Source organism: Nuphar pumila, chromosome 5, assembly GCF_984573655.1.
Source record: "Nuphar pumila chromosome 5, dmNupPumi1.hap1.1, whole genome shotgun sequence".
NCBI classification, from domain to species: domain Eukaryota; kingdom Viridiplantae; phylum Streptophyta; class Magnoliopsida; order Nymphaeales; family Nymphaeaceae; genus Nuphar; species Nuphar pumila.
The window spans coordinates 6,898,671-6,923,608 of record NC_143253.1 but is presented as its reverse complement, the minus strand read 5'-3'; the positions used below and the strand labels follow the sequence as shown (position 1 = coordinate 6,923,608).

The window sequence follows — 24,938 nt, the reverse complement described above, 5'->3', positions numbered from 1 at the left end:
TAGAACGGTAATCTTGCTTAGCAAGGAAGTCAAAGAGCCAAGGCAACGCTCAAGCGAACACGTGGCAACTTTCCAGTGGTCGGCAACTCGATTTCCCTTCCCTCTTTGTCCAACTGCCAATCCAACGGCAAAAACGTCCCCCACCGTCCTGGTTTTACGGCTCTTGAAAAACCAAGGGTTCGGATCGTCCCACGTGGCAAGATAGCTCAGATCGTCCGACGCTGGTCAACACCGGTGCATTTCCGTCACCTGCCCCCCCTTAAAACGACGATCTCTTTACCCGTTTTCCCGTCGCTCCCTTTTCCTTCGTTCCCTTCTTTTTCCTGCGAATCTTCTCTCCGTATCTCTTCTTATCTCTTCTCTCCGTTGGGAAATTAGGGTTAAATTTTTGCAGAGAGCGACAAAAAACGCTCTCTATTTCTATACTGTTCCTTCCTTTCTGGTTCAGAGAGAGAGAGAGAGATGAAGGAAGGCGTCGATCTGTTCGAGCCCCGGGCGCTCATGGATGCGGAGTTGGCCGTCGTTCCGGTCGCGGCGGCATCCAACTTCGCCTTCGCGTTCAACGATCCGAATTTCTCCGACCGCGCGTTGAGGCTGGAGATCGTCGGCTGCGCGCCGGAGAGCAGGGGGGACGGGGAGGGGTGCCTCAGCATCACCGAGTGGGCGGGGAACCGGAAGCGGCCGAGGGAGGAGATCAGGCGCGAGAAAGGTACTGGCTTCGATTGGGTTCCTTCTCGAGGGAGTTATCGGTTTCCTGGATTCGGTCTTTCCCTTTGGGTTTTTTCCCTCATTCGGTTGGTTTCTCTTGAACTGTGACTAGGGATCGGTGTTCGTTTTCGTTTTTTAGGGATTTTTTTTTTTGTTTTCTTCTTTTTTTGTGCTGCTTTGATCTTTGATGCCTGGATGAGGGCGTATACATAATGTTATCCGTGGAAAATGAGGATGTGAAGAAGGAAATTCTTAGAATTTCTCTTCCTCGGATGAAAGAACAGTTATTATAACAATTGGAAATTTGTTCATTTTTAGTACTTTATTTTGGTATTTTAATCTGTTTGTTTGGGTTTTTTTATTCGGAATTTTCTTTTTCAAAACAAAGGGGAAGAACAGTGATTCATGGTTGAAAAATGGAATTGTTTTTTACTGAAAAAATAGTGTTTGGTAGAAGTGTCGATTTTTCTTGCACGTTCGACGCGTTGTTTCTCCTTATTTTTTAATCTCAAAATGGTGATTTCTTGAAAGAAGCAAAGAAAGAAAGGAAAAAGAAAACAGGGAGGATTATTTGTGAGGCTGCTCGTGTTGTGAAAAAGAAATTTGGCAATATGGAAAGTTTTTAAATATTGTTAACTTTTGTTTTTGTTTCCATTAGGGACTTCTTTCCATATATATTATGATCATCTTGTGTATAGGGCTCTTCAATAATCTCAGTTTTCCTTCTGATTTTCTCTCCCCATGCCATCATTTTTCATCATTATATGCATGAAGATGCTTTCATGCACTTTGTTGTTTGCTTTTCTTTCATTTCATGTTGATTGTGTTTTTCTTTGAGCTTGATGTGACTTGCTATATTGATGAACTGCAGAATTAACCATCCACCTTCAGAGTTCAGCTTTAATCGATCAACCAGATATTGAAGATCAAGATATTTTTGACAATCAAGATGAGGAGGCTGTAGCAATGATGGAAGCATCCCCTTCAGGAGGTACAATTATTTCTGGTTCCACTATTCAGCTTAACTCTTATGAGATGCTCAAGCTATTTTCCATTCTATTAACTATCTGAAAACAGACTCGTTCTTTTATTTCATTTTTATTTCCTTTACTTTTCTGAAATTTCACAACTTTTGTAAGTTTATAGGCACATTTACAAGGTTGTCTTATGTTTATTGATGCATCTTTGACACTCCATGTTCATTGTAAGATTGGTGACCAATGCATACAGACCTTGTGTCCCATCCTACTCTGGATTTGCACTGATAGTTCCTGGGACTTTGCTGTCTTGGCCTTAATTTTCTTTTGACCTTGGTAATTATCTTGGTAAGAGATGCCTAATCATATCAAGAGCATGGCCCAACCATGATACCTGGTTGTGAGTTTGAACATGTGGCCATTAGAACCTGTTGGAATTGTAAGAGCTATATTGTCTCTTAACTTGATGTATAGATTTATTTGTTCCTTCAATACATGGTGCCAACTTGTTTTTTCTTCTTCACTGTCATAAGGGTATGAAGATTATTAGCCATTGTATGGTGAAGCTTTTAATTGCTTTCTCCAACTGGTTGCAAAACTTCATCCACCATTACTGTTGTTGCATTTTTCTCCCTCAAACGTAACCTCGTCAAGAATGTCTTGGTTGGCATTCCTGGGATAGCAAACTAGTTAGCTGGCTTATGTATTTGCCTGTAGATTATCCATAATCCAGATAAAGGTTTTTCCCCCAAAAAGAGAAAAATTGCATTGATGAAAAATAGCAAAATGAAGAGGAGTCGTTTTGACTGCCAAGATGGAATTTTGAGCAAAGTGGGCTTGATTGGATCAAGAATGGTAAAAATTGACAAATACTGCAATTTCAGTTAACTTAAATGGTATTAAAAGTAAACTCTTTCCAATATCAAGAGTGCTATGACAAGGTTATTCTCTTTTCCCCTCCTGTTTGATATTGCAAGTGAAGGTTTGGTGGTCCTCTTGAAGAAGACAAAGGAAATCAGTTTCATAAATGGGCTGCAGCTATCAGGTACGGATCCATTAACTGTAATATAGTTTGCGGCCAATATAGTAATCTTCGGGGCAGCCTCTGTCACATAAATGAGCAGGATATGGCTGCTATTTGAGGCATTGCTATGGCATCAGATATGAGCATGAATGATGAGAGATATTCTGTCAATATGTTTAATTCTGATATTGTTTCAGAAAAGATGGCGGAAATCATCTTTGGATATAAGCAAGGAGATCTGACTATCAGGTATTTGAACATGTTATTTAAGGGCTGCCACTAGAGGAACTCCTTGGAAATTGGTGGAAAGAGTGGTGAAAAGGATACAAGGCTGGTGAGCAAATTATATTTTACTTTCTGGCCGCTTTACGTCCGTACAATGCCTTGGCCACAAGTTCTGCTCTTTGATGGCAGTTTTTAAGATTCCAGGGAAAATAGAGATGAGGATTGTAAAATCAATGTGTGCTTTAATTTGGAAATGGGCCTCAAGTAGCAACAATGAGTAGCTGATGAATTGGGATTAGGTTACTTTCCTAGTGGATATGGGTGGCCTGGCCATTAAAAAAATTGGTTAGATGAATTATATGTTGTTGGAAAAATGGTGTTGGGGGAACTTTGTGTGGAAGGCAAATTGTGGATTAGTCTCATCAAGCGAAATACAATGTAACAGATTGGCCATGACAATGGGCAATAAATAAATGGAGGAGAGGGTCAGGGATTTTGGAAGGATGGATGACAGTTCTAGATTACTAGAGAGAATTTGCAAACAACAAAATTGGGCAATTATGAGTTTAAAATTTTGGACAGAGTTGATGTTAGGATTCTTTAGCTACAAATTTTTGAGGTCTGTTTAGGTTAGCTAGGGATCCTAACAGTCTGGTCAAATGGAGTGTGGCAACCCACCCGCTATGGCCTGATTTCGTATGTCATCTGAATTGGATCTATGAGCTCTCCTCCCCAAGCGCCAAAGCTTTTGTATGTCTAGTCCCCCTAGGCAAAATTAACACAAAATAAATTAAAGAATAATAGTGCCTTCTACGTTCATATGCCTCCTTCCAACAACTTTTTCAGTTAACATGGCTGTGTATCTCAGTCCAAGTCAACTCAAAAGCATGCAATCTTAAGCTGTTGCTGGGTCCTCAAAAAATATGCAAAGGCAGAAAATGGTGAGATACAAGGAGATGGTGGTTTCTTTCAACTTGGTGGCTATCATGGAATGAAAGAAGCATGAGATTTTCAATGGGAAATTTTCTCAAAACATGAAACATTTCTAAGTGCAATTCATTGTGGTTGCTTGTGCGAAAACAAAGGCCTCAGCTTCTGAATTCATGGATTGGTCCATTTGAACTAGCCATTTTTTATGATTAGCTATGGTAGATTGCATCTAGTGTGACTACTTTGATTCTTAAATAAAATTTACGTTAAGAAGTAATGATAGAAAATTGCTAAGTATAACGAGAAATAGGAGTTAGTACAGGTAAATAAAAAATTAAATAGAATTTTTATTTTCTAGGGCCAATTCTAAGAATAGTGCCTATAAGATTTTAGAGCTATATTAAATGGGTTCTCAGCCTCGTTGTTTTTACCAAGAAAGATATTTATAAGAAAAGAGCTAAGAAACCATTGTGTTTTGGCCATCCTATGTTGGTAACTCAAAGCCCATTGAGGTGAACATTATAGCCAGTTTAGTACAGCAAGGGATCTCAAGTTCAAATCCCATCAAAGATATCTCCTTGCTTACTAACCATAAGTTGACTGTTAAGTGCATCATCTATTGCTGGGTTTATCTCTCTTTTAATTGTTGCAAACAACACATCTCTAATCTTTTATAAAAACCTATGTAGTCAATATTGAGAGATTAGAGAGATAACACTAGAGGGAAAGAATAAGGGAGAGCTTCATTAGGTTTAACAAAAGGAGTTCTACATTTATTGTGGGGGTCGACCCCTCCTCTATACATTCAAAGGCAAACAAAAGGAAACATAAAAATATAAAAAATGCCCCTAATATAAAATGCTATGTACAAGAATGCTACTTAACTAAGGGCCAATACTGAAAAGGTGATATAATATATTACATATCTCTTAACACTCCCGTTCAAACTTGGGATGATTCCATGGAATCATTTCGAGTTTGGAAAGGAATGAGCGAAAATGTGAAGGCACAAGACCCTTAGTAAGGACATCTCCAATCTGATTCTTTGACCTCACATGTTCTAGAGAAATAACCTCGTCTTCATAAGCTTTCCTTGTATAGTGACAATCTATTTCAATATGCTTGGTTTGCTCATGAAACTTTGAATTCTTTGCAATATGAATAGCACTCATATTGTCAAAATACAAGGAAGTCTTGCCAACAATGGAAATTTCCAGCTCACCCAATAACCATCTTATTCAAATTATCTCGGTTGTGTCTTGAGCCCTGCTTTCGCTGTGGATAAGGTAACCCTTTGTTGTTTCTTGCTTTTCCATGAGATCAGGGAGCTTCCAAGAAAAATACAGAAACCAATAGTAGAAAGTCGATGATAAGTAGAGCCTCCAAAATGATCATCACAAAAGGCTCCAAAAACTGTGGGAGATGATGATGAAAAGAACATACCATAGTGCATAGTGTCACATATTTGATAATATTGAGTACAACAACTAAGTGAACTGTCATGGGAGCACTCATAAATTGATTGATTACATGAACTGCATAGGTAATATTCAGCCTAGATATGGTCAAGTATATGAGACTTCCAACTAATTGTCTTTATACTACAAGATCTTCTAACTCAACTCTATTTGTGGCTCTCATCTTCAAAATTTCTTCCATGGGAGAATTGACTCTTTTTGAGTCATTAACCAATCTTGCCTTCACCACCAAATCTGTAGCATACTTATGTTGAGATAAGTACAATCCCCTTGGTGAGTAAGCTATCTCCAATACAAGAAAATATTTCAAACCCCCAAGTCTTTCATCTCAAACATGTTGGCCAACTTCTTCTTGGTCTCCTTAACTCGTTCCATGTTATTTCTTGTGAGTATCATGTCATTTACATAAAGAAGTAATATGCATTTTCCGAGTTTAGAGGTGTGCTTGTTTCAATCACGATGACTCTGCTCAAAACCAAGTGATTTTACTACTGAACTAAACTTCTCAAACTAGGATCTTGGTGCCTGTTTGAGTCCATATAATGCTCCGTGAAGCCTTCAAACCTTACCTTCTGGATCTAAATATCCCTATGGTAGTTCTATGTACACTTCTTCTTCCAAGTCTCCATTTAAGAAAGCATTCTTGACATCTAATTGCCGTAGATTCCACTTATATACTGCAATAACTGCAAGCAATGTACGAATAGTTGTCATATGAGCTACAAGAGCAAAGGTTTCAACCAAATCAATTGGCTACTAATATTGCCTTGTATCTCTCAACTGACCCATCTAGATACTTATCTTATAGACCCACTTGCTCCCAACAATATTCTTCCTTGGTGGAGGTTTTACCAATTCCCATGTCTGCATCCTCTCAAGTGCACTAATTTCTTCAGCCATAGCTCTTTGCCACTCCTCTATTTTTGTTGCCTCTATATATGATTCAGGCTCAACATAAAAATGGATTAATGCTAAAAATGCACGATGTTAAGGTAAGAAAAACTCATAGGATACAAAACGAGAATGAAGAATCGAAGTTCTAGAGTTTCTACGTACTTGATGAGATATGTAACTGTGACACGACCATTCATGCCACGTACCCATGTCGACATAACTTGACACGCGTACAAGTACCGAATGCGGCACGAGTACGTGGGCCTGTGGGTCGGGTTGGGTCCAACTAAGACCCAACCCAAAACCCACTCATTTTTTTTTCTTTTTTTTTGTCAAACCCCCTTCCCACCCCTGGCAGAGAGAGAGAGGTACCTACCTCTCCTCCATCTTCTTCGTCTTCTCCTTGTTCTCCTTCTTCATACCTCAAATTCCAAATTTTGATCAATTTAGGATGGAGATGATATTTCTGATCGAGAAAAACGGGCAGTCCAAATGTTAATTATCCGATTCAAAATGCGATAAATAGCATTTCATCGCAAAGAACAGACAAACAAATCCCAACTTTCACCTGTAATTGTTCGGGTAGATACACATGCTTCATGGAGAGATCTAAGGCGCTCTTTGCGGGCCTCAATTACCTCTTTGGAGGAGCTGAGAAAGAGATTCCTTGATGTCAAGGTTCTACATGGGGGTCATAGAGATCGTTGTAGCGAAGCCCTACGAAATAAGAGAAGATCAAATAGGTCGCTCACGAAGATGGGTAATAGAAGAGAGAGAGAGAGAGAGAGAGAGAGAGAGAGAGAGAGAGAGAGAGAGAGAGAGGTACCCATCCATCATAAATAAAAGGGAAATGAGTGGGGCATGTATTCTCGATAATACCCTTATCTTTCACTTTTAAAAGGAGAAAATGGTCATTTTCAAGAACCCCCTCCCTTATAAATTAAAAAAAGGGTGGGGGCAAGTGTTCTTGAAAATACCCTTCTCTCTCTCCCTTTAAAAGGAAAGTAGGTAGATGTAGAGCTCTCTGAAGAAACTTTTCATTTTCCATTCTCGATAATACCCTTATCTTTCACTTTTAAAAGGAGAAAAAAGGTCATTTTCAAGAACCCCCTGCTCCCTTATAAATTAAAAAAAGGGTGGGGCAGGAGTTCTTGAAAATACCCTTCTCTCTCTCCCTTTAAAAGGAAAGTAGGTAGAGGTAGAGTTCTTTGAAGAAACTTTTCATTTTCCATGCTCATTTTTTTTTGGAAAATTACATAAATATGAAAACTATGGTTTTAAAAATTTTTATTCTCCATTTTTTTGGAAAATTACATATGGACCTTAATATGGATCCATCACATATGATCCAGACCCAAACCTTATATAATATATATAGTTGTGTCCCTATACTCTTATTTTTTTGAAATTGCCATGCCATACCCGTACTTGTACCCGCACCCGTACTCAGGGGCGTAGCTAGGATTCATGTGAGGGGGGGGGGGCAAACAGGGGTGTAGCAAAAAAAAAATTATTTGTGCGATAGTCGGGGGTTTGGGGGCAGCACCCCTGAAAAAAAAATTGAGATAAAATAAAAAATGACTACAATTATTAATAAAAATCTATTTCATATGGACAAATCAAACTATTTGCTGCAGTCAGGGCTGGGCTAGGATTGGGCTGGGCTACAAAAATGGATAAAAATCTATAGGGCTGGGCTAGGACTCGGCTTTTAAAAAAAAAAATTAACTGTTTCGGGAGGCAGGACTGGGCTACAGCCCAGTCCTGCCCCCCCTAGCTACGCCTTTGCCCGTACTCATACTCGTACTCATACCCAGGTGGCAACTGATGAGAATTAGGGGAAGAAGATGAAGACCCAAAATTGTGGTGGCTGGATTCGGCTGACAAAGGAATATGATCAAAATTGGCTTCTTCTCTTCTCTCTGGTTGTTCCTCAACTTGATTTAGGAAAGAGATTTCAACCACATTTTCATGTCTTCTTGAGTGTGTCCAACTCGCTCTAGGTTGAACTTGCTTCCTTTAAATCTTCATTCACACTTTTCTTTTCACAAAAAGGAACCAAGAAGGACAAGTCCATCTCCTTTCTTGCCTTTTCTCCATACTGGCTGAAGTATAATATATCCTCATGAAAGACAACATGTCGGGATACCCACACCCTCTTTTCGATATGATCATAACACTTATAGCCCTTTTGACCATTTATAAAACCAAGAAAACAACACTTAACAGTTTTAGGAGACAACTTATCTCTATATCTATCAGGTAACAAAACAAAACATATACATTTAAATACTCTCATCACATCATAATTTGGAGTTTGTCTATATAATTTTTTAAAGGGAGATATACCCTTAAACACGCTTGAGCGCATATGGCGCATACAATTTATATGATAAATACTTAGTTGAACTGCATCTGCCCAAAACACTTTGGTCACTTTACCCCCAAAAAGAAGAGCTCTGGCTGTTTCCAAGATATGACTATTATTTCTTTTAGCCCCTTCATTTTTCTCAGGAGTATAGGGATAAGATCTTTGATGAATTACACCTTTCTCCTGTAGCAACTTTTCAAATCCACAACTAACATATTTATCGTCAGAGTCAGTTCAAAGTGTCTTAATCTTGGTAGCAAGCTGAGTCCCAATCATAACATAAATGTTCTTGAAGTTTTCAAAAAGTTCACTTTTATTTTTCATAAAATATAACCAGATAAATCTTGTACAATCATCTATGAAGGTAACAACATATGATGATCCTCCTTTTGACAAAACTGATGAAGGACCTCGTACGTCAGAATGCATTAGATAAAAAAAGACTTTCTGATTCCCTATCGCTAAACCTGAATGGCAAGGCATAACCTTTTGCCGATATACAACCCTCACAATCTTTAACATGATTTGATATAGCTAACTTAGGATCACAAAAACTTTCTAAAGATACCAACTTTTGTTTCTGATGCACCAAAATATACTCATCTATGACAAAAGCTCTCAATTTGGTCTCGGGCTTTTTCTGCTCACTCATATCAATCCAGTCTAAGTAGTATAAGTCTAATCTTCTATGACCAATCTCAATCTTCTTACCTAACAACTGATTTTGCACCACACAGCCAAAAGGAGAGAATGTAACATTACAATTAAGCTTGATAATTTGACCAACATAAATAAGGTTCATAGCAAGGTATGTAATATGGTAAGCTTGAGAAAATAATCTTACTATCGTGATAATAATTAAATAAATGAAACCTACTTTTGAGACAGACATAGAAGAACTATCTGCAGTGCGAAAAACACCAATATAAGGCTGACAGTTGGTTAGAATAGGCTCATAAGATGTCATATGACATAAAGCTCCTGAGTCTATTAACCAATCAGAGGAACGACCTGAGATACCTTAAAAAACAATACTAGAGGAAGAGGCATGAGTAACAGAGGAAGAGACTGCTTCTGATTGAGCAAGAAGTTGCAATTGTTGAATCTGTTGTTGCACATTTTCCAACAACTGAAGTTGACCAACAGGTTGAGTGTCAATGTTAGAGTGATCATCCTTGGGCTTTATGCCCTCAACGTCAAAAGATGCTGCATAAACTCTACCTTTTTCTTAAAAATTGGACAATAATTTTTGATATGACCAAAATTCTTATAGTAGTGACATTGAATATCGCTCGGGTTATCTCTCCCTCCAAAACTCAAATCACCTCTTTCCCCCAAATCTTCTACCACCTCTACCACCAAATCTGCCACCCAGTTGTCGAGAAACTACCGTGACATTGTCACCAGATGAACAAATTTCAAGATACTTGTTCTACAATCAACTCTGATACGACCTTGGTGATAGAGGGTAAGTGAGAACGATGCAAAATGACACTTCTTGTTCTATCAAACTCTGGTTTGAGCGTCATAAGAAGCTTAATAACCCTACCAGTTTCCCTACGTTGGTCAAGAAGTTCCAAACAAGTTTGACATGATGTACACGTTTCACACTTCACATTTTGTTTGGCCCTCCACACTGCAACCACACTGCAAGAGAATCCCAAATTCTTTGCATATCCGAATAAAATTCTTCAATTGATTTATTTTCTTGTCACAGACTCCTCTTCAGTAAGCTGATAATGTCTTGCCCAATTCTCTTGCTTGCATACTTGTCGTACGCCCAAGCTTCTTTGGACTCCTGAAACTTGGAGAGATTAATAGCCATTCTCTACTTCACTGAACCCAAAATCTACGCTTTGATCCTTGCATTATTTATAACCATTTCTCTATTGCTTTGTCAAAATCAGCACTAGTGGGCTTAAGTTTCACCTTTGAGCCATCCAATTACCCTCGAAGTCCTTTCCCTACTATTGTTGCAGTCATAAAGTCTGCCCAATAAGCATAGTTTGTCCTGTCAAGTTTTACGGGAACAATCTGTATCCCTTCTTTCTCCATACCTCACCAACCCCCAACTACAAAATTTGAGAACCCTGCATGCAATAATAAGCAAGATACTACCAAGCCAAGAACAAGTAATATGCTGCACACATATATATGAGGATACTAAACACAATCCAAGACTGATAACTCCTGCTTTTACACAAGCAAGTGTAGCACACTTCCGCAAATATATGAAATCAACAAAAGGGCAGCTCAAGAATTTCAACCAAGCCCACAAATAAGAACTAAATGCACAAAGATACATTCCAAACACCAAGACTGTTAATATTCTAGCAAAACTCAACAGAAAGTCACAGCCGATGTACCCAAACCCAATGAAAACAGGTTACCGCCTGAATGGAGGAACCCAAAACAACAATAAAACTCCAAAAACACACTCTCCAAACCCTTGCTTCTAGATTTAGTATAAAAAACAACCCACAAGCATAGATTTCCAGTTGCTAACATCCACCAACAGAATCAGAATAGATAGATGAATCAAAACTGGCCTCTATTTACTGCCTCTTCAGAAAAAACTAAGAAAACCCCCAGTAAATCCATTACTGCTCTGATCGCCCTAAATCTTGCCTGAATAGCTTTATAAAATCAAGATCTAGAGAGTACATACCTCAATCGACCCAGGCTGCATCATCCTTACTGCACTCGATAACATGAGTTCCCTTGAATATGCAACTCTGCGCAGGTCACAATAATCAGCTGACTAGAATCTCTCCTCTAAAACTTGCTCTCAATCCTCTTTCCTAATCCTAGATGATATATGACTCTGATACCATATTCGAGAGATAACGCTAGAGGGCAAGAATAAGAGAGAGCTTCATTAGGGTTAACAGGAGTTCTACATTTATCGTGGGGGTCGTCCCCTCTATATACATTCAAAGGCAAACAAAAGAAAACATGGAAAGGTCAAAAATGCCCCTAATATAAATTGCTATGTGCAAGAATGCTACTTAACAAAGGGGCAGTACTAAAAAGGTGATACAATATATTACATAACTCTTAACAGTCAAAAGCACTAGTTGGCACCTAGTTCGTGGACCCTTAAACGGCCTATCTAGGGACTAGGATGAACTAATAGACCCTGAAAAAGCAAAAAATCACAACAAATATTGAAAAATAAAAGAAACACATTAAACACAATTTATGAACCTAAACTAAAATTAGGAAAAAAATACAACGCATGAATGGAATTAAACAATTCAAACTTAATTACATGTTTTTACATTCAAATCCATGTCAAATCTCAAAGTACAAAAGCAAGATACATAAAGCATTTCTTTTAATATCCTAATTCCTAGTATTCTAGTCCTATAAACTTTAATTGTAGATTCTAAAGTCTGCATTCTAAAAGCTAGTAGTCTAATACTAAAATAATTTTTAAAATATGATGGGCAATAAATTTTGATCATTTCATTTTCAGCTGTTGGAGTGGACGAGGAGCTTAAGAATGGATCATCATCATTGTCCGACTCATCATTGTCTGAGTTGGGAATGATATCCGGCTCTTTGTTTGCTACAACTGCAGCTTGATGTCTTCTTCTTCTCTCCTCAACCTCTTCTAAACTTGCAACCATGAGAGCATGGAAACCAGCTGGAATACATGGGGAAGGACTATGTCGTATTGAATTGCCTCGAGCTGCAACATGGCATTTGAATGCATGTAAGACTCTACCAATGTGAAACCCATACACTTCATGACTCTTCCAACCGTCTGTTTGTAGTATAGCCATATGGGGTCACTTCTTTTGGTTATTGAACTATATAATTCACATGAATCAACAATTTAGCTATAAATGGAAATGATTGATCCATATACAGCAGAAAACATTGATCAGTGAATTTTGTGTGTTGCAAATATTTAGCAATGAACCTACACATACATATGACATATTCAACACAATGATTTCAAACAACTCAAACTATAAGTGAAGTTATAGAGAAACTTAGAATGTTTAAAGAGTCATAGACTAATACATTTATAATATGAAAAAGGGAATGAGATGTGAGTCCTAGTCCTCAAATGATGAAGATGTGAGTCCATCATCATCATAATCATCAAAATCATCTTCTTCATCAACACATTGATCTTCTTCTTTAGTTTCTTCAAAAGTAGCTTCTTCTTCGGCCTTCACAATTTTCTTCCTTTTCCCTATTGGAACCCATGCTCTTCTTTCCCTTTTCCTTCTTGGAATGAGTTCTTGGGCCCACCTTATTCTTTGATGCTCCACTTGCCAAATCAACATTTCGCCATGTCATGGGCTATGCCATCGTCACTTGGCCATTCATCCTTTTCATCTACTTCTCTCAGTATGATTAGGTCAATGGCTCTTTTACCTTTCCTATTTTCATATCTTTGCCTTGGTCGATGTCTCCTTTTTTTTCTTTCTTAATATATTTTCCTTAGATTTTTATTATATTGCACAAAGGAGACATCGACCAAGGCCTTAGATTTTTATTTTATTTGCAAGCTAGTTCTCAAATGATGAAGATGTGAGCCCATCATCATCATCTTCTTCCTCATCAACATATTGATCTTCTTCTTTAGTTTCTTCAGAAGTAGCTTCGTCTACTTCTTCAGCCTTAACAAATTTCTTCCCTTTTCCTTCTTGGAATGAGTTCTTGGACCTACCTTATCCTTTGATGTTCTACTTGCCAAATCAACATTTTGCCATGTGATTATCAATGTCATAGGTTTTGTCATTGTCACTTGGCCTTTCATCCTTTTCATCTACTTCTCTCAATATGATTAGGTCAATGCCTCTTTAACTTTACTATTTTCATATCTTCGCCTTGTTAGATGTCTTCTTTGTTTTTCCTTTCTTCATATGTTCGCCTTGGTAGATTTTTTATTATATTGCGCAAAGACCAACTCTTTCAACTTTTTTCCATAATTTATTTCTCTTCTTTGTATGTATCTACATAAAATAATTTTCAATTTAATATGTATACATATGTATATATATACACAATATCAATAAGAATGACTAATATAAAAAAGATTAATAATATAATTAGTGAACTTTGATTAACCCCTCAAAAGTACTCTTTATGCTCACAACTAGATGCACTACAAGTGAAGCCAAGAACTCAAATATCAAAGTTCTCCATAGGTAAAAACCTTGTTGTATGCTGGGATTTTGTGGCCATCCAAAGTTGGTCACTCCTTTTTACTTGCCCTTGATTCCTTCTGTTGGACTTGGTTTTGTAGACACCAAAAACATGCATGCATGTTGGTCTTCCCCGGCAATTGGAAGCCCTAAATGCCAAATCATCAGCTTTATGTTCACAACTAGATGAAACACAACCTCATTTGCAATTAATGGACACAACAGTGGTTTATTCTTTTTGACAATCTTGTATTTAAAATGCACTGTTACATTTTTTTTGTAGGTGACGAGGCTTTACTTGGCAGTGATTCATCATGGAGCATGGATTGTTCAACTGTATTAAGAGTTAAAAGAATACATATTAGTTCTGCAATTTTAGCTGTCAAGAGTCCATTCTTTTACAAAGTGAGGATGCTGTGCAGAAATTTTTCACTCTTTTTTTTTTCTCCTTTGATTAAAGTAACTTGAACCTAAATAATATTTCATTGTTTTTGAAGCTCTTCTCGAACGGTATGAAAGAATCCGAGCAGCGAGATGTAACCCTACGGATCAATGCATCAGGTAACTTGCACATATCGAGTTGTAAATCTGTATGATTTTGGTGTTAGCCTTTTTGATGTTTAGCAATCTGTTGATATCTAGAGAGGATAAAAGCAGAAGGAAAGATATTTCTCTTTCATAACTATTTATCTTTATATATTAGCTTAAGAAACTTCACTGGTATTAGATTTCATGCCAATTTGGCCATAGTTCACTTCACTGGAACTGGTGTCAGGATGTTTTACTTCCAAACACGTTCAGGATGTTTTTATTGGTTCATTGTGAATAGCTTGGTTTAGGTAACCAATTCCAAGTCCCAAATCCATGGATTTACCCAACTAGGACACTGGTCTATTTTTTCTGACACCCAAATTTGACTGCCAGGATTCCAAGTATCATCAGTATCTTAATGGGCTCAGAATTTTCAGATACTGTTATGTCTCTCTAAAGCACATATTTTTCTGTGAAATGTATGGTGTAGTCTTGTGGATTATGTGCAGCGTCACTTTCTTATATCCGCATGGCGACTCCCAACTAGGTCTCACATCCATGTTCACTTGTTTGAGCGACTGGCACCTGTTTTTTAGGTGTTTCCTGTGGCAAGGTTAAACCTATTGTGGTTTCAGCAAAACTGGGGATCCAAACCAACAACAGGTGATATCTTGAATGTTGGATGGTTCAAAACATGCCGTCACGGTTCACCAATTCTGAAATCCCACTGGGAAGTCAGGCTTCATAAGACATGGACCTCCATATCGTGGGGGTTACTTACGATTTCCTCAAACAAGGAGATATTAGCATCTCATGGTTTTATTTTTAAGTACTGTAAAGGCTTTTGTCAACAACAATTTTCTCACCTGTAGTTATCGTATGGATTTATTGGCTCAGTAGAATTTTTTGCTCTGCTGGGAACATGCATCCTTCAGCACATGGTGTTTCCTTATTCTAGTGAAGACTGACATTTTCTATTTACATTTTCCTTAAAATATCACATGGAACAGAGGAAGATGCTGTTATGGAACTTCTTAACTACATGTACAGCGAGAAAACAATGACATCATCTCCTCCTGCACTGCTTGATATACTAATGGCTGCAGACAAGTTTGAGGTTGCTTCATGCATGCGCCATTGTAGTACCTTACTGCAGAACCTCCCAATGACTACAGAGTCTGCTCTGTTATATCTAGAACTTCCTTCTAGCATATTAATGGGAGACGCAGTCCAAACTTTGACAGATGCTGCCAAACAATTCCTTGCCAACTGCTACAAGGACTTGTCCAAGTAAGTTATTTGCATAGTTTTCTAAAGTCATTCATGTTTTCCATCTATCCCTGAACATTTTTTACATGAATGTGGAACGGTTTCACTTAGTTTTAGGTATGTCATTGCTCTTTCGGACTTGACTGCTGCAACCAACCTTGCACACAAGCAAGTGAACCTAGTGTCATTTTTAATGGCAACTTGCGTAAATCATCTGTATATCATGTGTCCCAAAATGAGTTGCATTTGGTTTATCATAGTCACAGATAAAAATATCGCTATATTATCACTGTAAATTTAGCAAGCTATAATAAAGATAAAATATTGTGATATTTTGAAAATGTTGCCAATTTGATAATATTGTGATATTCTCATGATATTATCAATTAATTTTATTGTTTTTATTTATTTTTTACATTTTAAATATGTTTTTATTCTTTCTTTGATATTTTTACTTATTTTTATTATTTATGTATTTTTTGTCTAAACATGACATTTTCTTATTTTTGTTATTTTTTAAGCCCCGCGATTTTCTTGAGATTCATCACCAAACCTATAATATCGCTAGAAATAGTCTTGCCAATATATATATATATATATATATATATATATATATATATATATATATATATATATATATATATGGTTCCATACTATGGTGGTACCTGGCCTATAGCCGTTGAGTCTTTTATGATCCAATGGCTATTGTTGGTTACAAGAAAGCAATAGGCCAGCGTGGCTCATATAAAGCCCAGCGTGGAGATGTCTATTTAATTTGCAAAACTTGAAGTTTCGACTTTTTGGTACTCTTTGGGAATAACCCACCCATTTTTTGGAATCTCTTCCAACCCTATTTAATCTCTCTCTCTCAAATTGGTCTTTTTCCTTGCATTAAAATTTAGCAGTAAGAGGTGCAAATGAATCGGATATGGGTCGGATCATGTCAGATCTGAATTTGAAGTTACAACTATATACAGTAAAATCGAATCCAACTCTGAATCCAGGTCAGATTCAATGAAGTAAGGTTGAGTCTGAATTCAATTATGTAGTAAAACTAGATCCAGTAAAACATGATTACAAATAAGCTCGTGATCTGAATCTCAATTAGATTGGACAAAGATACCCAAATCTGATCTGAACTCAAAATAATTAAATAATTCAATCTGGATTTATTTTCAAATCCATATCCCAAAATATCATGTCAAATATTAAATTGTGTCCACTTTGTTTGCTCTGATATCCAAATTATTACCATCGTGGGTTTGCCCGCGTGGCCATTGGGTGGTTGTGAAGGTGCTGAGATGAAGGCATCAGATCAAACCCCACTGGCACAGGGGTGTGTCTGTAGATTTTAGAGGTGGGCCACGTAAGGCAGGGTGGTCGTGGATCCCCACCCGGGGTTTTCCTTGCTTGGGCGAGGGTTCTTCTTAATAAAAAAAATGTCTAACTATTTGCTTCCCTATTTACCTCATATCACCCATTTGATTGGGTTTGGATTAATGGGATCTATTGCTGATTAAGATAAAATCCAATTTGATTTCATTGCTTTATGGTGAGGGGGGTTGCTTTTATTTGTTTTTACCAGATTCAATTTTATCACATATGTTTCATATCCGGTTTCAAACCTTACCTCATTGGATCTGCATTTGGATCCATTTTACCCTGACATTTTGGATCTAGAATAGGATGTTTTTTGAGAGGCAAGCTGGGGTTAGGTGGACCCCTACCAGAACAACAGCCGTCTCATGTGACAGAGGGATTCGATCTTGGGCCTTCAGCTTGGCACATCACCCCACACTTATCACATGGGAAACCACCTCAGTGACATTTTTGGATCTAGAATCGGATTTGGCATGACCCGATTCATTTGCACCCTTACTTCCAAAATCTAATGCATCATTAGAAATAAGGGATAAACGGTGGTAGGGCCGTAGAGGAGAGAGAGAGACTCATAAAAGTAAATTGATTCCCAAGGAAAGTGAAAGAGACAAAGCATGAGTTAAAAAAAAAGTTGCACATCCACCCTGGACTTTACTCTATATATATGAGTAGAGCACACGTGTTTGATGGGTTTTTAAGATTTTTTTTGTTTTATTTTTTAAATTCTGACTGTACTGATCTATGTACTTAATTTTATAAGGATGAGCGCTTGAAGTGTTCGATTCTGACACATGGGTGGGTTTTTACAAGGTTCAAAAAATCAACGGTCCAAAATATTTATAATTTTTGAGGCTCTAAATATCATTTTTTTATTGAAAACACACGAACCAGTTGTGGATTTCTTGTAAATCGACCATACACAACACATTTATGGGGTCGGCAAAAAAAAATCGGAAGAGCAGAAAACCCTATCATCGCAAGCACCTAATGTTTAAGCGTCTGCCTTGTACTCTCTCTCTCTCTCTCTATATATATATATATATATATAATCAACATTTCTTGATCCGATTGAGATGATCCAATAGACTAAAGCCAAATGCATATTCATGGTTAGATTTGCAAAAAAAAAAAAACTATGAAAATCTCGGTTCATACCAGTTTGCATATTTTGTGGTTTATATATTCCAGTTTTCTCCAACAATATTAATGCAACAATGCGAGGATTTTTTTAATTTTTTCATTACTTTCTAGGTTTTTTATATATATGCTGCTATTCTCCCATTCCAAGCGAAACAAAATTTAAATATATCATGAGATATTTCTTTACCAATGAAAATCTCGGGTTCTAAACTATAAACAAACACGCATATGTAGATATGTACATTTATACATGCATGATTGCTCATCTTACTATTATGGCTATATGTACATTTATACATGCATGATTGCTCATCTTGCAATTATGACTGTTCATCTTTGGTGAACTTTACATGTATAGGTATCAGGAAGAAATCATGAGCTTGCCCTTGGCTGGGATAGAGGCAGTGTTGTCAAGCGATGAGCTTCAAGTTGCATCAGAGGATGCAGTCTTCGACTTTGTCCTGAAATGGGCTAGGCTGCAGTATCCAAAGATTGAGGAGCGACGAGAGATTCTGAGGTTACGCCTTCTGCGACTCATTCGTTTCCCCAACATGACCAGCCGGAAGCTGAAGAAGGTCCTGACCTGCAACGACCTGGACCCTGATCTGGCCTCTAAGGTTGTTCTGGATGCACTCTTCTTCAAAGCTGAGACACCTCATCGTCAGCGGCTTCTAGCCTCCGAGGAGTCATTAAACAAGCGCTTTATGGATCGGTCCTACAAGTATCGCCCAGTTAAGGTGGTTGAGTTTGATGTCCCATACCAGCAGTGTGTGGTCTACCTAGACCTCAAGCGTGAAGAGTGTGAACTGCTCTTCCCAATGGGCCGGATCTACTCTCAGGCATTCCACCTGGGTGGTCATGGCTTCTTCCTCTCAGCACACTGTAACATGGATCAGCAGAGCTCATTCCACTGTTTTGGCCTTTTTCTTGGAATGCAGGAGAAGGGCTCAGTTAGTATTGCCATTGACTATGAGTTTGCTTCTAGATCAAAGCCGGCATGCGATTTTGGAAGCAAGTACAGGGGGAATTATACATTCACTGGGGGCAAGGCAGTAGGCTACCGCAATCTGTTTGGGATCCCTTGGAGGTCTTTCATGGCCGATGACAGTCCTTACTTCATCAATGGTACAGTACACCTTAGGGCAGAGCTCACCGTCAAGCAACAGCAATAAGGCTGCCTAGGCGGTTGGTGTGTCTGCATCATTATCTGTTTTTTTTTGTGTATAGAATCATGGGTGCGTGCTACTAACAGCAAGCTTGAGACTTTGGTTGGCCTGGTTGTAGAAAAAATGCTACTCTGCAAATGTTGGTCCATGTTGAATGCATCTGACACATCATGGACTGATGTGGGAGTGACAAGGCATGTTTAATGAAAGTCCCTAATCTTTGACGAGCTAGTGTGTTGCCTTTTCATTTCCTGTTCTTATATGTGGGTTCAATAAATGATCATTTGAAGGATAGCTTCATTTTTTATATTTATTAGAGTTGGGCAATGCCTTCCTACATTGTGCAGCGTGGAGGACAGATTGTTAGCAATTCTTGCCAGTTTATGGCTTCTAGAGTGCTTAATTATGGAATTATATCTGCAATCTCAACCTAATTCCAGGCATTGAAATGCTCTTTTAACATGCAACATGCAACTGCTATATCCAGTTTCTTCTATGCATGCTTAATTGACCTTTTATTGTAATAGTTCTCTAAATCAACCCCAACTTTACTACATAATATTTGCACTCTGAATGGCTACGGTCACCCGTGAAAAGGATGAACCTTTATATGGAAGGTACATTCTTCAAGGCTGGCAGATGCCCAATAAATAAAATAGTTGGTTGATTTTCTGTTAACTGGTCGGTCGTTCCGGGCCAGCCAGACAGGTAAACCTGAATACCTCGATTATGAACCTGATACTTGTTTGACAAATTTAAAGATAGGCGTGTAAGAGAATTCGGAGATACTTGGGATTTTCTGGAAATGGTCTGCTTAATTTCCAAGGATTGCCTAAAAATAAAATTTTCGCTGGCGCTTTGAAAAAATTTGTATGATCTGCTCTTCTCTCCCCCGTTATCTTAGAGACCAAACTAGGAAGAAAATTTTCTTGAGATTCTGCAGGAAAACATTTCCTATTGTAGGTGTAGGATTTTCCTTTTTTTTTTTTTTTGATATTTTGATGCGAGAAACCCGAATTCTGGTGTGGGGCCTGGGAGAGAATGAAGCCTTGCTGTATACCCTAACCTCCAAGTGGTTAAAACCCCTCAGTGACCCTCCTCACCCACCAGGGAGGGAGCCTGTTGCTTCAGTCTAACAAAACATGCATTCCTATTATCCAACTCTCGATCTTTCAACTTGAATGCCTTAAGGCGCCCACCTAGCCAAGTGCGCGGAGCTCTTGTGACCTACTGTAGAGATAGGGACTTACGAGGCATGTTCGGAACAAGTGAAAGCTCACTGAGAGGTTCTCATACAGACTTAGATATCCCATAAAAACAAGAAACTCTAAATCCGAGATCAGTAGAATCTTGTCGCATGCTTTATTCAAGTGAAACAACCTTTATTACAGAATCATCAGGTATCTACAATATGCACAAGAAATGCTGTCACATAGGCTGGCTTTGCTTGTCCCATTCCTGCTTTTGCTTTGGCCTGTGTATTGCGTTTATGCACCAGAATTATCAGAAATTTCTACATATTGATCAGGCGGTGCACTGCAAGCAACATGCACCTCTCTGCTGTGTTTCCACATGGCTTCCCTAAGAATGTGTCTGCCTCCCTTTCATGTCCAAAGGCATCAGGCATCAAGCATCAATTCACAGGCTGCTTCAAGTGTCCATATCCAAATTCCAACCAAAACTCTTATGAGACATCCAAAACATCCCATATATGGAGAGGAATTTTTCCGAAGCAGATGCTGCATCATATCAACTAGTTTTGGTACCCAATTTGGGTGCCAAGATTTGTTTCTTTTTGATTTTTTACGAAATGACACTTTGTGCATTGTAATCATAGGTTTGTTTACACATTTTGTATTTTTTTTCAAAAGAAAGCGCAAGTGTTTACTTTCATGGCACTTTGTGTAATTTTTTCAAATGGAAAACAGTTACCATTTAATAAGTAGGTAATGTTTTGTAATTCTTTCAGAATGGAATAATTACCATGTAACAGTTTTATAGAAAATTCAGATTTGGATTACGAAAGCATATCAAAGATGAACATGAATGTGTGTGATCCTTACATGCAATATGGATATCAAAGGTACTCAGTAAATCCCCTTTTTCTGATGTTATAATGGAACCTATGAGTTATAATAGAACCTGTGTTTTGGTTAATGATTCACTGATTTTTTTAATTTTTTTAATTTCTTTTTTTACTTTTTTAGCACAATCTTGGATAGACACATGCATCTCTCTCTCTCTCTCTCCACTTCTAGGTGGAAAAGGATCATATATATATGATGGATCATGGCTGATCCAAATCTAAAATGGAGTTTTAACCAATAGGTGTGAATCTAAGGATGTATACTGATTCATCTAGGCCCCCGCCATATGGATGGGCCGTGAAACTATGCTAGTCACCTAATAATAGCATAAATTTCTTGTAAAATATGTGCTGGCAATTTTGATTGGGTGAAATTTGCTAGAGGCTTGGAGAGGGAGACATGGATACTCCTTTTTTACCCGCCTATTATGTCTTTTTATATGCTATAGTCACATTTTGGTGGAATCCACTTAGGGGTGTCAACGGGTTGGGTTTACCCGTACCAAACCCCATAAGGTCCGGGTATGGTGATAAATAAGAAGACCCGAATAAGACACAGGTCCGGATCTGAAGGTCTGATTAATATATATATATATATATATAAATCAACAATGAGGGCATTATAGCTAATTTGTTCCACTAGACAAAAAAAAAATCAATTGAATGATTTAAGAAGCAAGCGCATCTTGGAAACATAAGCTATGAAAGCAAGCAGCTAAATGTATTGCTAAAATGCCAAGCAGTTTCTTTTTAAATAGCTGATGTGTGGAGCGATTTCTGTAAATAGCTCTTTATGTAGAGGTCAGATGCCGGGTCCAGTTAGGATGAGACCAAGGATCCGACCCATCTCACTTTGCTCAGATCTGGATATATGCTTATCCAAATGATTTTGGCTTTTTGTGTTTCTCATTATTACGTGGGGTTGTAAATGGTACAACCTGTGGGTCCAACGTCCAAACAAACCCAAGTCCACGCAATCAGATTCGGTTAGAAGAATCAGATCCATTTAGTGAATTGGCGTGGATCCGTTTTGTGATTTTACACCCAAATCCATGTCTGCCACTGGAATCTAGTAAATCCAATCCTGATCAGACGAATGAATGTATAGCTAATTGGATTTGGGTTGGGTAAGAGCTTTCTTCATCTGAGTCAGAATCCAATTAGGCGTATTAGATCATATCCAAGCAGAAACCCTACCCGAGTGGAATTTCGGAAATAACAAAAACACCCTTCCGATTTAAGAGGATCAACTAGGGGTGGCAATACCGGACACGACCCGCCAACCCGCCTCTTAGGCGGGTTCGGGTTGGGCTTAAGCCAACCCGTTTAATAAACGGGTTGACCCGCGTAACCCGTTTACTAAACAGGTCGGGTTCGGGTTGGGGGTATGCCAACCCGCCAACCCGGCTGACCCGTTTAATAAACGGGTTAGGTGGGTGGGTCAACCCGCCAACCCGACCCACCAACCCGTCTGCCAACCCGCCAACCTGACCCGCGAACCTGAGAACCCGTTTACCCGACCCAACCCATTTATTAAATGGGTTGGCGGGTCGTGTCGGGTTACCTGCTTATTAAACGGGTCGGGTTCGTGTTTGCCACAGCTGACCCGTTTAATAAACGGGTCAGGTTCGGGTTGAGGTATGCTGACCCGCCAACCCGACACGATTGCCACCCCTAGGATCAACCAATGTTGCCGAAATCGGTTTGAATTGGTCGATTCAGATCGAATTGGCTAATCGAGTCGACCCCCCGCCAAAATCAACCGACCCCGTCTCGAATCATCTGAATTGACCAAAATAGGCACATTCGAAGTAGGTTCAGAATCAGTCAATTTCTGTTTTTTTTTTTTTTTCTGAGTTTTTGAATAAAGAATCTTCCGATTTGATAACTATTTAATTCGATTCGATTCTTTGGTTTTCTAAAAAGAACCGATTCACCTAATGAACCGATTTTAACAAAATTGCCAATTGGGGATCAACCAAACAGAAAGGGCCATTTTCGTTATTTCTTTGAAAATGAAAAACCGAAACCTAACCCCACTAAAGGAGGAGACAATGCGTCCTATTTATTTATTTATTTTTTGTCAAATCATCGAACGTGAAGGATGAGCTGGACTTGACAGGATCCCACGTGTAATTAAACACGTGTCAGAAGAGGGAAAACCTTCTAGATGGCCGGGAAAAAACCAGATCTTTTTTGTGTTTCATCTTTCATAGGTCTTTCATGCCCCTGCATATTAAAAATATGGCATCTGTGTCCCTTGATTAGGGTTCTTGGTCAAGCTGTGCATTGTTTTATTATATTTGTAATGATTGAATCATTTCTTAGGGTTGAATTAGATAGTTGGATGGTTAGGCTGCACTATTATTCAGAGGGGTCGTGGGTTCGAATCTCCCTCCCAGGGGGTTTATAACTTTATCCTGCGGTTTGCCTATTAAAAGTACTCTTTTTTAATTTTTTGAAAGAGAAAGCTGGGGTCTATCAGTTATACAACCACATACCATTGGGATTTGAACTTGCAACATCCCAACACAAGGTCACGTGCACTAACTGCTCCTTCCCGACAGGAAGAGCCCCCGGGTTGTTAGCTGTGTTTCCTCTTGGTAAGTATATACACCCACACATTTCCTAGGGTAATTCTTTTGCATTGAAAAATGAAAGCCAAATACCATTCTAAATGAACCAAGACACTTTGATTTTTTAATTTTTTTAGAAAATTGATTCTAGAAAATCAATTTTTGTCTTAGTTGATACCATACTCACAAATCTCATTTTTAAGGTTTTCCAACAAAAAAATGCGTGATAAATTGGAAGATTCTTCTAAGAAAATCTTGGTAAATTTATACTTAAAAAGTTAATAAAGCATGTAAAAAATCAAACATAAATTCCACCCTAAAATCATAATAGCAAAAACAAGTAATATTTTGAACTTCTCATGATTTTATCAGATTTTCCTGGTACGTGAATTTCTCGAGATAAATAGTGAGTAATTCAAAAAAAAAAAACTGAATATTTGTGACGGATTGATACATGGTAGTCTCCTTGATGAAGAGACAAACGTGCAAATAAATTCCCAGGTACACATTAGTCATTCCGAGATAGTTAAGGGCATGTAGAAAAAAATTCTCTCCAACCTTAATTTAGGATAACAAGACGAATCCAGGCATGCTATTGGTTGATTCCCCCCGACCAAAGCCTCGTTGGCACCTTTAAGATTCAGACACGTCATTTGCCAGTTTAGGGCAGCTACCAAAAAGGCCATATTCAAAATATATAAAACGGCCATATTCAACCAAGCTCGTTTGCAAGAGCAATTCTTGAAACCAATGAGGTCCTCTCTATCTCTATTCATTTCCCTTCCTCTCCTTCATCCCATTACATTGCCATCTTGGTTGAATTCCACACCTGCATCAAGATCATGATCATGGTTGTGTTTTTGAATTATTGGGGTCTCATTAGTTTCTTGGTATTTTCACTAGACATGTAATTTCATGACATTTTCACGTTTATGTATGATCTCGTTTGTGCATGGATTTCTTTTGTACCATATTGTGCATATGTTCTTTCCTCCTCTCTCTTTGTGTTGGAGAAAGC

At 38.2% G+C, this 24,938-nt stretch overlaps 1 protein-coding gene across 2 annotated transcripts; it reads left to right on the top strand.

The window, feature by feature from the left end:
- Positions 1-296: 296 nt before the first annotated feature.
- On the top strand, positions 297-19,593 carry LOC149836624 (BTB/POZ domain-containing protein POB1-like). Of its 2 annotated transcripts, XM_090005491.1 has the most exons (6): positions 297-709; positions 1,580-1,699; positions 14,056-14,177; positions 14,270-14,333; positions 15,314-15,593; positions 18,451-19,593. In XM_090005491.1, exons 1-6 carry the CDS (start codon positions 463-465, stop codon positions 19,262-19,264), a joined length of 1,647 nt encoding a protein of 548 aa, XP_089861617.1. In that variant the 5' UTR covers positions 297-462; the 3' UTR covers positions 19,265-19,593. The 2 variants fall into 2 exon arrangements, with proteins under 2 accessions (XP_089861617.1, XP_089861618.1); XM_090005492.1 differs by lacking the exons at positions 14,056-14,177; positions 14,270-14,333.
- Positions 19,594-24,938: the final 5,345 nt, after the last annotated feature.

Bases quoted from the DNA above. Each gene is read 5' to 3' on its own strand.
- LOC149836624 (XM_090005491.1), top strand. From the start codon at position 463: ATGAAGGAAGGCGTCGATCTGTTCGAGCCCCGGGCGCTCATGGATGCG. The intron at 710-1,579 runs GTACTGGCTTCG...GATGAACTGCAG, and splicing joins GGAGATCAGGCGCGAGAAAG to AATTAACCATCCACCTTCAG. The intron at 14,178-14,269 runs GTGAGGATGCTG...TTGTTTTTGAAG, and splicing joins AGAGTCCATTCTTTTACAAA to CTCTTCTCGAACGGTATGAA.